Source organism: Pinus tabuliformis, chromosome 8 (assembly GCF_031772625.1).
Source record: "Pinus tabuliformis cultivar Carrire ecotype Pingquan chromosome 8, CPIR1, whole genome shotgun sequence".
NCBI classification, from domain to species: Eukaryota; Viridiplantae; Streptophyta; class Pinopsida; order Pinales; family Pinaceae; genus Pinus; species Pinus tabuliformis.
The window spans coordinates 275,783,730-275,797,591 of record NC_142294.1 but is presented as its reverse complement, the minus strand read 5'-3'; the positions used below and the strand labels follow the sequence as shown (position 1 = coordinate 275,797,591).

Here is a 13,862-nt window from a genome sequence, read left to right as displayed (position 1 = left end):
GCCACTTGTGCAAACAAATAGTTTTAAAAACCTTACACATACACTTCTTAGATTACGTCAAATATGTTTGTGAGAAACGTAGAATAACTACATGACACCACTCCTCAAAATAGTGCAATGTGACGCTTACATAGAAAGCCAAATGAGAGCTATCTAGTTTTTAAATAAGCGGGTAATAAAATATTTTAGAGAAACACTTGCCTCGAAACCCAAATGGGAGGTATCTAGTTTTTAAATGAAGTTGTTAATAAAATCTTTTAAAGCACCAATGGTATAAGAGTTATGATATCTTGAAGGCCTATCTCGTTTTAATGCTCCCGAGCTGCTGCCGACAAGATTCCTGGTTAGATACAAAAGGTGACTCATAACAGTGATCAAATTTGAAGGCTGGGTCTTAATTTTATTTAGAAGGGCATACATTTAGGTCGTACTTTTAGAATGAAAAGCATAAAAAAAAAAAGCAATTCAATTGACAATAGTAAATTATTTTCAAATTTCTTTTTATTTTTTCACAAACAAAAAGATATTATTATGTCAAAGGCTGCATTAGTAAATGAATTACTCTTACACGTGTGATTGAGAAATGTAACCACATAATATCATATTGCACAGGCCTTGAACTCAGCCACAATTGAACCAACTATAGGGACAAAATCATAGTTGGGAAACTGCATATGAGTACAAAAAATAAACATATATACATAATTACATCTTAATGAAATTGAAATAAAAATAAAAATACGAAGAAACAAATATACTTATATTAAAAGTATATGGAAGGTCTCATTTATAAAATTAAAAATAAATTCTAGCTTATATAGGAAGTATCAGTGTAATTCTAGCTTATAAACTTCCTATTTGACCAAATCACTATTCTATTGTTTATTAGAACTCTTTTGGAAAGCTGAGACTTCCAATATTTGCACATCTCAAATTATTGGAACTACAGTCCCTATACTTGGCCGCAAAATTGATCTAAGATAACTTTTTCTTTCAGTTATAAAACTTTGACAGTTGTGGTCCTCCACCTTAACATATCTTGTGCAATATCCTGCAATGATTACATTCAATATGTGTTAGAAAAACTTCACATACAAACTTGAAAAATATGGTTAAGCTTTCATTTACAAAAGGCAAATGGTATAAAACTAAAAAAATTCACTTACCAAAATGGTTCATTCAAGTGCTCGATAGAGTAAGACAATGATGGTAATAAACACTGAAACTTACTAGTTCTTTCAATCTATTTTCATAGCGGAAGAGGTTTTCGAGTTTTCATCTCTTTCCATTCATCATAAATAGCATTCCAATCTACCTCATTTAAAGCATGAGCTGCACTAAGAGAGATAAACATTAACATATCCGATGTTTTTAAAGAAAGCCTTGACCTATCCTCCTTTTTTATCCGATTTAATTTTGAAAAACCTCTTTCACAAACTGCTGTACTAGCCAGAATAACAAGAATTGCTTGCCATAGCTGCATTAAGCATGTAAATCCTTCAAACCATTCAATATCACCTCCACATAGATCCCATGCTCCAAACATATGCTTCTTTGGGTAAGATTTATACATAGTACATATAAATTCATCCATTTCACCCATACATTAATGTTGTCCACAAAAAGCAAGCCTCCAGCACTAAATTTTTCACATAAACATGTCAACCATCTTCTTGTTTGAGAGTCTCTGTCATCCATATCCTCATAATAATTACGAGGACTAAAAAACTTAGCTGCATTAAAAAGAGGTAAATCTGTGAACCTTGCATTTAGAGAGTCAATCACCTTCATTACAAAAGCCTTTCCCAGCATAATGCAGTCATCTAGTGTCCCTGATCTTTGTGACTTCGGCAAACTCTCAAACATTAATTCATGTACATGTACTATACCTGTGCAATCTGCAAACTCAAGAGTTCCCTGTTGTGTTTTATTTAAGAAGGATGATGTATGCATTGCACCTGCACCAAATGTGCCTTTTAGAAATTGCTTATGAAGCAAGCTAATAGTGATATCCAAAGTTGTTCCAATAGATGTAATGTCAACATGATCCTCTTGAAACTTTTGATTCAGCTTATTTAATTCAATAAGCACATCTGCAAGTAAGTGGATGAAAAATTGAACTTTAAATATTGTAGCCATCTCATACATTTTTTTCTCCACTAACTCCCAGTCCCTTAACAAAGGAGACATGAGCTTAACGAGTCTTTCCATGACTTTTCCTCTAGAAAGCCATCTAATATGATGAATTTGTAACACTTCTAGTCTTGTGATTTGAAATGACTCCATTAGCTCTTTCAATTCTCCATATCTTTTAGTAGATTTCCGTAACCATGAATAGATCTTGTTTGCAAACTTATCAATAGCTTGCAACTCTTCAAAATAAGATGAAGCATCATTAGCCGCTAACGCTTCTCGATGAGCTATATAGTGGATATCTACTAAATGAGGGGCATGTCAACGAAGCTTAGTAGATAAACCTTCACGAATACCCCTCATGGATGATGCTCCATCAGATCCAAATCCAACTAACATTGTCATGGATAGATTCATGTCTGCTAAAAGAGATGTCACAGCATCATACATAGACTGTGATGTTCCCTCCCTAATTTGTAGCAATTGTATGAATTTTGTAGCACATGGACCTTTTCCTTCATTGGTCAAATATGTAATATAAATAATCAAATGTTGCACCATAGTCCGATCAGTGCTTTCATCAACTAAAAGTGAGTAATATGGACTTTGGAAAATCTCATCTTTTAATTTTTTCCAATATACCTCCTTAGCAGCTTCTAGAAAGTCTTTTCCAGATGTTGTATTTGTATATGTTGAGTATTCATCTGTTAGAGGCATGTGAGGAGTGTTTTTATACCTATTCAAGTCACAAATTGGCTTATATACTTCCAATGGTAAATCATGTATTGCAACAAAATACATGTTCTCAATAACTGATATAATTCTCTCTTTCTGAGCATCAACCATTAGTTCTACATGTTTTGTAATTGGAAGAGTACTCTGTTTACTTTCTCCCTCTACAAGTTGCAAAGCAAATTTACGAGCCTCTGATGTTGCATGGATGTTTAAAGCACTAACTTGAAGGGTTGTGCTTCCATCTTTAGCAAATGGAGTTTCCCTTTTAAATTTTACACACCATGAACATTTTATCCTTTCAACACCATTAAAATCTTTTACAGCATAAGCCCATGGAAATCTCAACTTCCATTTGGACTTGAATGTTCTTTTGTACCTCTTGGATGTTGGTTCCTCTTCAAGAAGTTTTGCACTATCTGATTCATGGTCCTCATCCACATGATCATATATTTCATTTTCAGAAATATGTGGTTGATTAGAACATTGAGAGATACCAAATGCATCGGAAAGTGAAAGTTGTTTCAGATCCTTTTTGGGGCGAACAAGAGGTGGCATTTTATACCTATAGTCAACAAAACAAGAAATATAAAAATATAAATTAATATAAAAAAACATATTTTTATTTGAAAATAAGACAATATACAACAAAATTCATATGAAAACTAATGAAAAGCAACAAATAGATCTCACACACATAGGTTTGTTGATCATTGAAAATTAAAATTAACATTGATCTTTATGGAAGGTTAGCACATTGCTATCACCAAAATGAAATTTCTTCTATAACAAGGAATATCTCAAATAGTTTTTTAGTAATTGTAATGTAGAAGGCATCATGATTCACATGGACAACAATCACGAAAAAGGGGATGTACAAAGCACACCAGTAGTTGGTAGTTCGAGTGGGGCAAGTCTATGCAGCATGTGTCATGTATGGATACTTCTTGAGAAGAGTTCACAAACACTTCCAACTAGAGAAGAGCATTAAGATGCTTCCTTTTGTCTCAAATGAAGAAAGTGATTCTCAGCAGTTGAATTACACCCACCCAGAATTAGAAGGTAGAAATTAGCAAGAAAATTCAGTTGTACAAGGTGGTGTGGCTGGATAATAAATAATGAATAAAAATCGTACACGATTATCTCCCAACACTGCTAACACCAGATGATTAGGATAGCCATGAATATTAACATGCATGGTTCTAGGATTGTTATGTATGTTAACAACTACACATGGTTGAGAGTGGAGGTGGGCAACTAGAAGTCCAAATTTCAATGCTCAACAACTGTACATTTCAATGTTATGGTTCCAATTACATCACACATAAAATTATAGACATGCATGTGTGTACATTTCAATGTTATGGTTCTAATTACATCTCAAATAAAATTACAAACATGAAAGAGTGTGCATTTCAATTGTTTCAAATACTCTTATTGTGTGTCTTTAGGAAAATAAAAACAACAAATGCCTCTATCTCTCTCTCTGAGTTGTTACATGCCTTTATTAGTGGAATATTTTTCTTCATCTATTTATCCTCCTTTTATACAGTAAAAAAATACATTGAACAATGTACATATGTTTCAAATCATTCCATTGCATCTCAAGTCAACTTGTTATAATGAACATAATATTGACTAGCCAACACATATAAACATATTATCACATGACATTGTAAAGCCATCACTCATTCTATCTTATTAATTATTATTGTCCTATATGGATTTATATCTATTGTTTTTTGTATGTTGGATTTCTCTATAATAAATTAACATTATTCATTTCACTATTGCAAACATGTGATATTAGACGTCTCTAGGATTGAAATATAGGTAGATATACTTTGATCAATGTCATTATTGTATAGGGATTTAAACAATACTTTGATTGATTGAATAACTTCCAATTTTTTTATCCTTCAAAATGCTTTTTTATATTTTTGTAAAAATAAATAAAGTGAATGAACAATAATCAATTCACTCATGAGTGTGAGTTTTTCTAGTGTAATTAAATTGCTTTGTATATCATGACCAAAAACTTGTGTTTCTACTCTAAAATATAGCATTTTAAATTTCTTTGTTTAATTTAAAACTATATAAAAAAATTATTTTCTTACTTCTTGCTTTATAAAATTCAAATCCATATTACATTTGGTAAAAAAGATGATTGACATATTGAAAAAAAAAAAAAAAACAAAAAAAATTGTTGTTAAATCTTTTCCACTTACATCTTATTATTCTCTTTTTACTCATTATTCTTCTATGATCATTTCATTAACTAAACTTTTATGTTCAAAATAAGTTATTATGAGAGACAATTTATTGTAAATCACTTCACCCTTAACTTTATTGACAATGAAATTGATAATCTTTCAATTTTTGTTCCCCTTAAATATCTTATAGTGTGCTATTATTAAATCAATCTATGTATCACTTTGGTCTAGCTTCATGAATTAGAGTTTGGGATACATAATTCATTTGGGTACAATGTTAATCAAATTGATAATCTTTCAATGTTTGGTCCCTTTAAATCTCTTATATTGCGCTATTATTAAATCAATCAATGTATCACTTTGGTCCCTGTTCACCAATTAGACTTTAGGATATTCTGTTTTAGAGCATACATTCATAGTCAACACAAATGTATGAGCAAAATTAATGACCACTCATTTGAAATTATTATTAATTCTTATAAACTGAATAAATTAAGCTTAATTGCAACTAGGATAGTTATTCGGACGTATAAAAATGATAACAGAACGCGAACGCAAGAGAAGCTCTGAGGAATCGAAGAAGGGTGTTGTATTTTATAGAAGACAAGGGATTAAAAAACAGTGGGTTGTATTCATAAGCGAGGCGGATTTGGAAAACTGTGGGCTGTATTTCTAATTTTTATAATTGATGAGGCGGTTTCGTGTTTGGCATGGGATAGTTTGATAGATTTATGTGTGGGTAAGGGTTTTCAATCAAAATATTAAATTAAAGTATTGATAAAATATTCATATTACCAATTTAGATTGATTTTAATTTTGGATCTAAAAATGCCATGAAGCATTAAATTTATTTTCTTTTATAAGTGTTAAAAGAGACATCAATTTTTTTCTATTATAAACTGAATAAATTAAGCTTAATTGCAACTAGGATAGCTTATTCAGTGCACACAAACTCTGAATTCAGATGCCAGCCTTTATACATAAGTTTCATCTGAAGGCGGCGTCAATCAATTGAATTGAAAGTGGAAGACACAGTTAAAATGAGAAGGACGATTCATTTTCATGTTGGCTGACACATGTTCATCACAAAGACATTTAGATGCCAACCCTTATTTCATATAATTAATCTGAAGCAGGCCATTACTTGAGAGTGGGGTAAGTCTGTAAAGCTTCAGCTTTATTTTTACCCGGCAATTTTAATGAGATTGCGACTGAATAAGTAGGGAAATGACTGAGACGGCATATGTACATTATTCTCTCTGAAAATTATATGCTTTTGAAAGAAACCAATCCCCATATTACTTGGTACCATCACTGCTGCATGGACAGAGGATAGTCTTTCAGGGTGAAGCTGATGAAGCACCGGACACTGTAACTGGGGACATTGTTTTTGTATTGCAATTGAAAGATCATTCTAAGTTCAAACGAAAGGGTGATGATGAAATGGACCATCCTATTGAATATTGATATTGAAATTTGATGGGGAAATAATATGATATTGATTTATTAAAAATGAGTACATGTTTATTTACAGATGACAGAGAATTGCCTGCTATACCGATCTGGACTAATCTTGTTATGTTATGACATGCACTTCCTCAACAAAACTGCAATACTCATCAACCAGAAACCGAACAATTTCTTCAAACTCTACAAGGGACTAAAACATGATTGTTCCCCTTCTCCATTACTATTTATTTTAGTTATTGATGGTCTGAGCAGAGGCATTCAGTTGGCTAGAGAAAATGGACTAATTGCTAGATGTGGGGTAATAAGAACCACTGGTATTTCACATCTCATGTTTGTGGATGACCTGTTGTTTTCTAGAAAAATAAAGTAAGCAAACTACAAGCATTCCACAACATATTTTCCAGATTTGGGGTGGCATCTAGAATTATTATGAACAAAGATAAATCTGTTCTCTGATTACTAGTATCTTGCCTCCAAGTCACTAGCACATTTACTAACACTGATACAAGTAACTCATTCAGAAATTGGGAATATGAAAACATACCAGGAATTGGGAATCCACAAACAAATAAAATCCAGTACGTTTGGAAGCCTATGGAATGCGCTCCTCTCTAGCTTAAATCGTTGTCAAACCTAGTGGCTCTCAATTGAAACTACCAAATGAAATGATATCGAAGGGTAATTGTTAAATAATAATTAATAAGAACTTGGATCATATGCACAATTAGAAAAAACAACTCAAAAATAAACTGTTGTTTTTTAAAAGGGAGCGACTTAAAAACTGCCAAATGTAATGGTATGAAAAAGTATTTTTGGCATAATAAGTAATAAAAACTTGCATCATATGCACAATTAGAAAAAACAACTCAAAAAGAAACTGTTGTTTTTGAAATGGGAGTTTCTCAAATGGGATTTAAGTTTTAACATGAAAGGAAATTCCCAAATTCAACATTCTTAAAATTTTAATTTTAGAAAAAATGAAATTTAAAAAAAAGGTTAAAATTTAACAGCCCTTCTTAAAAAAATTTAAGATATTATTCCAATTTTTTTTTAAATGACAAAAATCATATTTTAAATTTTTTTTGACGTGTAGAAATTTCTCCTTACTTCTCTGACGTGCCAGAGGCCCTTTGAAGGGCTCTGACGTGTTCAATTTTGAACGCTGCTCATACATTTAACGAGAGTAATATGTCCCTGCGAAAAAATATTTTTTAATTTTACTTTTATATATATATATATATATATATATATATATATATATATATTATTTTAACATCATTTTAAATTAATATAATATTAAAAATTAATATAAAAAAATTAATTTTAGATCTATTAAGTATTTAGATTAGAGGTTTATATTTTTTTAGAGTGAAAATAAATTTAATCTCTTCAAGCTTAATAAATACGGAGTTAAACTAAATCTAAGCTCGATGTAATTAAATTAAATTTAACTATGATATATCCATAATATGATGTTATCATAAACAATATATAAGATCTGAATACAATATTTAAAAAAGAAACCAAACCCCCTCCAACCTTGGGTAAATCACCCATAAATAAATACTACTATTTATATAATAATAACAAAATATAAGAAGAAAAATAATAGTGAAAAATGAGAATATTTTTTGTTAGATAAAATTAGAGAACCAAAGCGCAAAAATAAATACTATTATTTATATGATAATAACAAAATATGAGAAGAACAGTGACACTGAAAAATGAGAATATGTTTTCTTAAATCCACTTAGAGAATCAAAGCAAAGGAGCAAGCATCGAATACAAGGGTAAAGACATCTAAGGTAATGGTGCCACTAGCTCACTGACTTGAACCATAGATTATTACAAGGGATGTCGATTATAAGAGAGAAGGAAGAGCCCACTGAGTGTAAAATAAACAGGGATGGGATGCATTTTTAAGGCATTCTATGATGTGAAGGTCATTGGTTTAGAATTTTGTAGGAAAAATTCTCGCCATGTTCAAGGTTATTAAGAGGTCAGGAGTTCAATTCTCTCTACATTAGGGGTTAGGCTCTATAGTTAAATCGATAAAAAACGTAAACAATATGGGTGGATCTGTGTGGTACAAATTTATACAAGTGTATTAGATTTTCACTAATCGCTAAAGTTCATCAACTATATATATATATATATATATAATAAAAAAAATAAAATCCTAGAGAAAGAAGTTTCTTCCCTGAAGTCGATTGGCTACAACCAATTCCTAGTCCAGTCTTCTCATTGGTTTCTGATGTCTTCGGCTCATTGTGAGACGGATGCTAGTGCAATCTTCACGTTGGTCTCTTTCCACACTTGGGGTCATCTTTGGGCTTCGCAAGACACGTGACATACGGACACATCTTCCTTTCATTCCACGAAGGAAAGCCTTATTGAAGCTTTTCTCGGTATGGGTCAAGATTTTCAGGTGCACAACTGCTGCAACAGGGTGTCTCCCTTGTGAGGTATCCTTAATCATGCCAGTTCGAGGAAGAGCACGGGGATCTTCTGCATGTCAACGGAGTGGAGAAAGTGTTGGAAAGGGAGAGGAGACAAAATATAATTAACACATAAAACATGAGTTGCTGCTCTTCTATTGATCACAAAAAATATGATGATTACAATGAACCCAGTGATGGGTATTTAAACATTTTCGACTAGCTAACTGCCTAAAATATCTTGACATGCAATCACATGCAACCACACACTAAAAATCCTCTATAACTTAACTCAACTTGACTCAACACTCAAACACTCAACCACTCAATCACTCAGTTAACTGACTCTATAAGTTTAGCTAACTCCACATGTGGGAGTAATTACAATTTCTAACACTCCCCCTTAATTACGACTGTATGACTCAACATGACTCAACTATCACTCAAACATGCCTGCTGGTCTATGTCTCAGCTAGGCTTACAATGACTCAAGACTTTCACAATTTTGCATTTTATTTTTCTCTGCTTCCAGATTCTATATCCTCGAAATTGCTTCATTCTCTGTTGAACTTTCTTGCTGTAGGCTTTATTCACTTGCCGTTGTTGCAATTTTTCTTTGACTTGTTTCGAACTTGTTCTAAAAAACAATTGGATCATGTCTTCTACACTTTCCTCTTCAAATATTCATTCAACCATGGACTGCTGCCAAAACAATGCATCTTCAATTTGTCTTCTTTGATTTGTTTCTTTTGCTTTATATTCATGAGTTTGACTTAGTTCAATTTGTCGAAATAGTTTCTGAATCTATTCTTCAATGAACTTTAAATCTGCATGTAACTTATTAACAACCTTGCATTCAACATCTTTTCCCATGCTAATTTGAACACCTGCATATTCAAAAACAATGTTAAAAACATATTTAATATGGCTCTCTTCAGTGAGAGATTCTTGCTCTACATCTGCCTTCTTTTCAACTGCATGGAGGTTGTCTTCCACTGTTATGCTGTTAGTGGATATTCTCATCAAAATCTCTTCAATCACTTTATCTTATTCTTGATAATCAACTATTGTTAGATGACATATTGTTCCATGAGCAGTTCCAATTGCTTTATATCTTGTTGCTACAGTGGAAACTTCAAACTTCAATGTTTCATCAAACATTGCACTTACCATATTGTCACAATCAATCCCTATTTCAAAAAAGTAATCACACATATCATCAACGTAATGTTCATCTACACTATGGTGGGATATATGAGCATGCATGCGCTCATTGTCAATTTCATTGACAAATTCAACTTCACCAAATCCCTTAGCTGCAACTGGATTCATCAATTCACATCTCACTTTGCAATCATCATCCACATGTATCTCATCATAGTGGGATTCACAATCATCTGCATCATCCACATTACAATGGATTCCTTGAGCATTTATTTTCTCTTGCTCTGTTTCACACGCAGAGGCTTCAACTTCTCTCTCTGCAATCTTTGTTGCATCTTCTTCATCCATATGTATGCTTGCATAATGGGATTCAATTTTATGGTTTTGAAAACCATCCTCCACTTTTGAGTGGGATTCCCCTAGATTTGTTTTCCTCTCAGAGTCTTTCTCATCTACTATCAGATCTGCAACTAACTTCTTTTCTTGTGACATAACCTTTTGTTGCATGTCACTCCCCCTTGCACCAAACTCTGTTTCCATGAACTTCCATGCTTCCTTCGAAGTTGTAGCTTTTGCTACCTTGCACAAACACTGCTCATCTAGTGCATGTTTTATAAAATTCAATGCTAAAGCATTGCATACTTCATCATATCGGTTATTAGAATCATATTCAATTAACTCTTTAGCTCGAAGAAATGTTAACATCTTGATAAATCAATGATAAAAATATTTACCTGTAAACAACAGAGGTGGTATAAAATCAAAGCTACACCAATCACCCTCGATTTCTTCTTTGTCTTTTGCTAGACTTATGAGTTCCTCGGATGCGGCCTAAACCTCTCTAACCATGGCAATGATCTTTGCCTCTTCTTTTCGATTTCTTTTCCTCATATGCTTTAGTTGTGCTTTGCGACCCATGACTACGGTCATTCCTCTGTTTTATAACTTCTTTGTTGATTGCATGAGGGGAACACTACGGCTTGGCTGCACTCCCTTCACACGCTCTCTTCGGTAATGTAAACAATTTGTAGACCGCGATCCATACCAATTTGTTGGAAAGGCAGAGGAGACTAAACAAATAATTCACACATAAAACATGAGCTGTTGCTCTTCTATTAATCACACAAAACATGATGATTACATTGAACCCGGTGAAGGGTGTTTAAACCTTTTCGACTAGCTAACTACCTAAAATATCTTGACATGCAATCACATGCAACCACGCACTAAAAGTCGTCTATAACTTAACTCGACTTGACTCAACACTCAAACACTCAACCACTCAATCACTAAGTTAACTGACTCTCTAAATTTAACTAACTCCACATGTGAAAATAATTACAATTTCTAACAGAAAATTCATAGTGTCACCTCGAAGGCTCTTTTCACTTCTACTCGAACACTATGACCCATTAAAAAGGAGGAAAATTACAATGTGAAAAGTTAAAGCTCCTTGTCAAAAATATGTATACAATGAAAGGAAATCGACTTAGTTTGTTAATAAAAATGCGTCACTATTATGTTTTTATATTTGAATTTAATAAATAATATAATTTAAAGTTTAATATTTTATTTTATTTATATCTTCATATAATATAATTATGATATTAAAATGATGTATATTATATTAAAAAAATTATAAAAATGTAAAAATATATGTAGTTATATAATTTTAATAAATTAAAAGTAAACATAAAATATATTTATATATAAAATTGTAAAATTTATATAAATATAAGTAATACTGTAAAATTTATATAAATATAAATAATATTGTTAAGAATCAATATAACTTTTCTCAATTTTAATTATTTTTAATTATTTTGAAAAAAAATCTTCTATTTTCAAAAATTTCATTCTTCTCCACACTAAATAAATATAAAATTAAAACAAAGGTAAACAAATAACGATATTAATTTTTAACTAAATAAAATATCAAACCCTTCGAAATTTCAATATGTTTAAAGTCTTTAGAGAATGCAATTGTGCCTCCTTTCCATTGTAAAATCATTACTAGTGTCCCATGTTGTGCAAATCATTCCGAGTCAGGTTGTGATTTCATCTCGTCTAACATCATTACAGCTATATTAGTGTGGTCTTGAAAGCTTTATGTCAAGGTTACGCAGCTGATCGGAATGGAAAATGTTACGTGACCCAGAAGAATTTCCATTTTAAACCATAAAACTGCATCTGAAAGTCACTGCCCAGCTCTGAGATAACGCAAAAGCTCCTTCGGAGGATCTAACAGTCGTAAGAAAAAATAGGTTTCCATCTTACAATTACATAATATGCACTAACTGAAACCAGAGCACAGTCTTACTGATATTGTTTAATAATTAGATGGGAAGTTTGGTTTTATTAATTGTCCAATAATTAGATAGAAAATCACAGGAAATTTGGTCTTTATAAATAGTAATCCATCTTACAACTACAAAAATATGTACAAGCGAGATATATAATAACGGAAACAGGAGCCCCACGAATTACTGTATGTTGAGAAATTCCAATAGAGAAACACAGGACAAGCATGCAATAAAAATTTGCATATATCTTCTTCCATGAAAGAAATTGTCAGCTAAACATGTATATGCATCATTCAGAGCATTCAGAAAAAGTAGGAGGACTAGGTAACCTTGAAGTGGCCATAACGGCAGCCTCATCTGGGGTTCTTCGGAACATTTCAATGTGTCGAGAATCCACTCCAATTGCTTGAAATGGATTGGTGGACTCTGTGACCATATTCATGAAGTTGCTTGATTCAGTCGACTGAACAACTGCAGAGTCCCCTGGCTTCTTGTCTCCACTTTGAAGGTTCAGGCAATGTCTACACATAGGGCAGGAAGAATGCGAGACGAGCCAATTATCGATGCATTCCACGTGGAAGCCATGATTGCACTTTGGCAGAACTCTCATCTTTTGTCCTTCGGCAAATTCAGCCAAGCAAATCGGACAATCTGTGGACACGGACGGTGGCATTGAGGTAGAGGTGTAAAAAGTAATGGGCAGTGCTATCAAGGCCGCCTTCTGGAGTCCACTGTCGGCTACCCCATTGGGTGTGTCGAGCACCGTCAGCTCTCTGCAGCGCTGAAGGCATCTGAATATTACGAGTATGAAAAAACAGAGCAAAACCGGGAGAATGATTACTAGATCGGAGTGAAGAGTGGCCTTATTTATCTGTTCTTGATCCTGTGGAGAAGATATGGGGACGGAAGCCAATATCTTCCTGACAGTAGCTAATGGAATATCCAAAACGTGCAACTCATTCATTTTGTTCAAATCGTGAAAATCTCACAAATGGATGAATTGATATGTGAGCCTTCCGAAACCTATGTTACCAGAAACGAGAAACGGGAAACGAAACGAGAAACGAAAACGGTACGAGAAACGGAGTTGGGAGGTTTCGCGCTCTAAGAAACGAGGAGAGAGAAAATTAATCGTATATGTGTTAAAGGAAAATAAATCGACTAAAAAAGGGACAATAGTACATAAATAATCAATTTTCTATATACTTGGCATAAGCCTCTAGATTATTGAATGAATACATGACTGAAATCTACAATAAAGAGTGAAAATACAACCTGAGAATGCGAACTACCACCTGTAAAAAATTTCCCATAAAATATATGCACCGTTAGCTAAAATAACGGTAGAAAACGGCGTTTCCGTCTGGTTTCCGTCTGGTTTCCGTTTCTTACACGTTTTATACGGGGAA

General features: G+C 32.9%; 1 protein-coding gene across 1 annotated transcript; it reads right to left on the bottom strand.

Annotated features, from left to right (window-relative positions):
• Positions 1-12,742: 12,742 nt before the first annotated feature.
• LOC149235198 (RING-H2 finger protein ATL8-like) lies at positions 12,743-13,417 on the bottom strand. The gene has a single exon (XM_089368482.1). The coding sequence runs from the start codon at positions 13,415-13,417 to the stop codon at positions 12,743-12,745; it is 675 nt and encodes a 224-aa protein (XP_089224608.1).
• Positions 13,418-13,862: the final 445 nt, after the last annotated feature.

Excerpts from the sequence above, each read along its gene's own strand:
- LOC149235198 (XM_089368482.1), bottom strand. The coding sequence starts at position 13,417 with ATGAATGAGTTGCACGTTTTGGATATTCCATTAGCTACTGTCAGGAAG.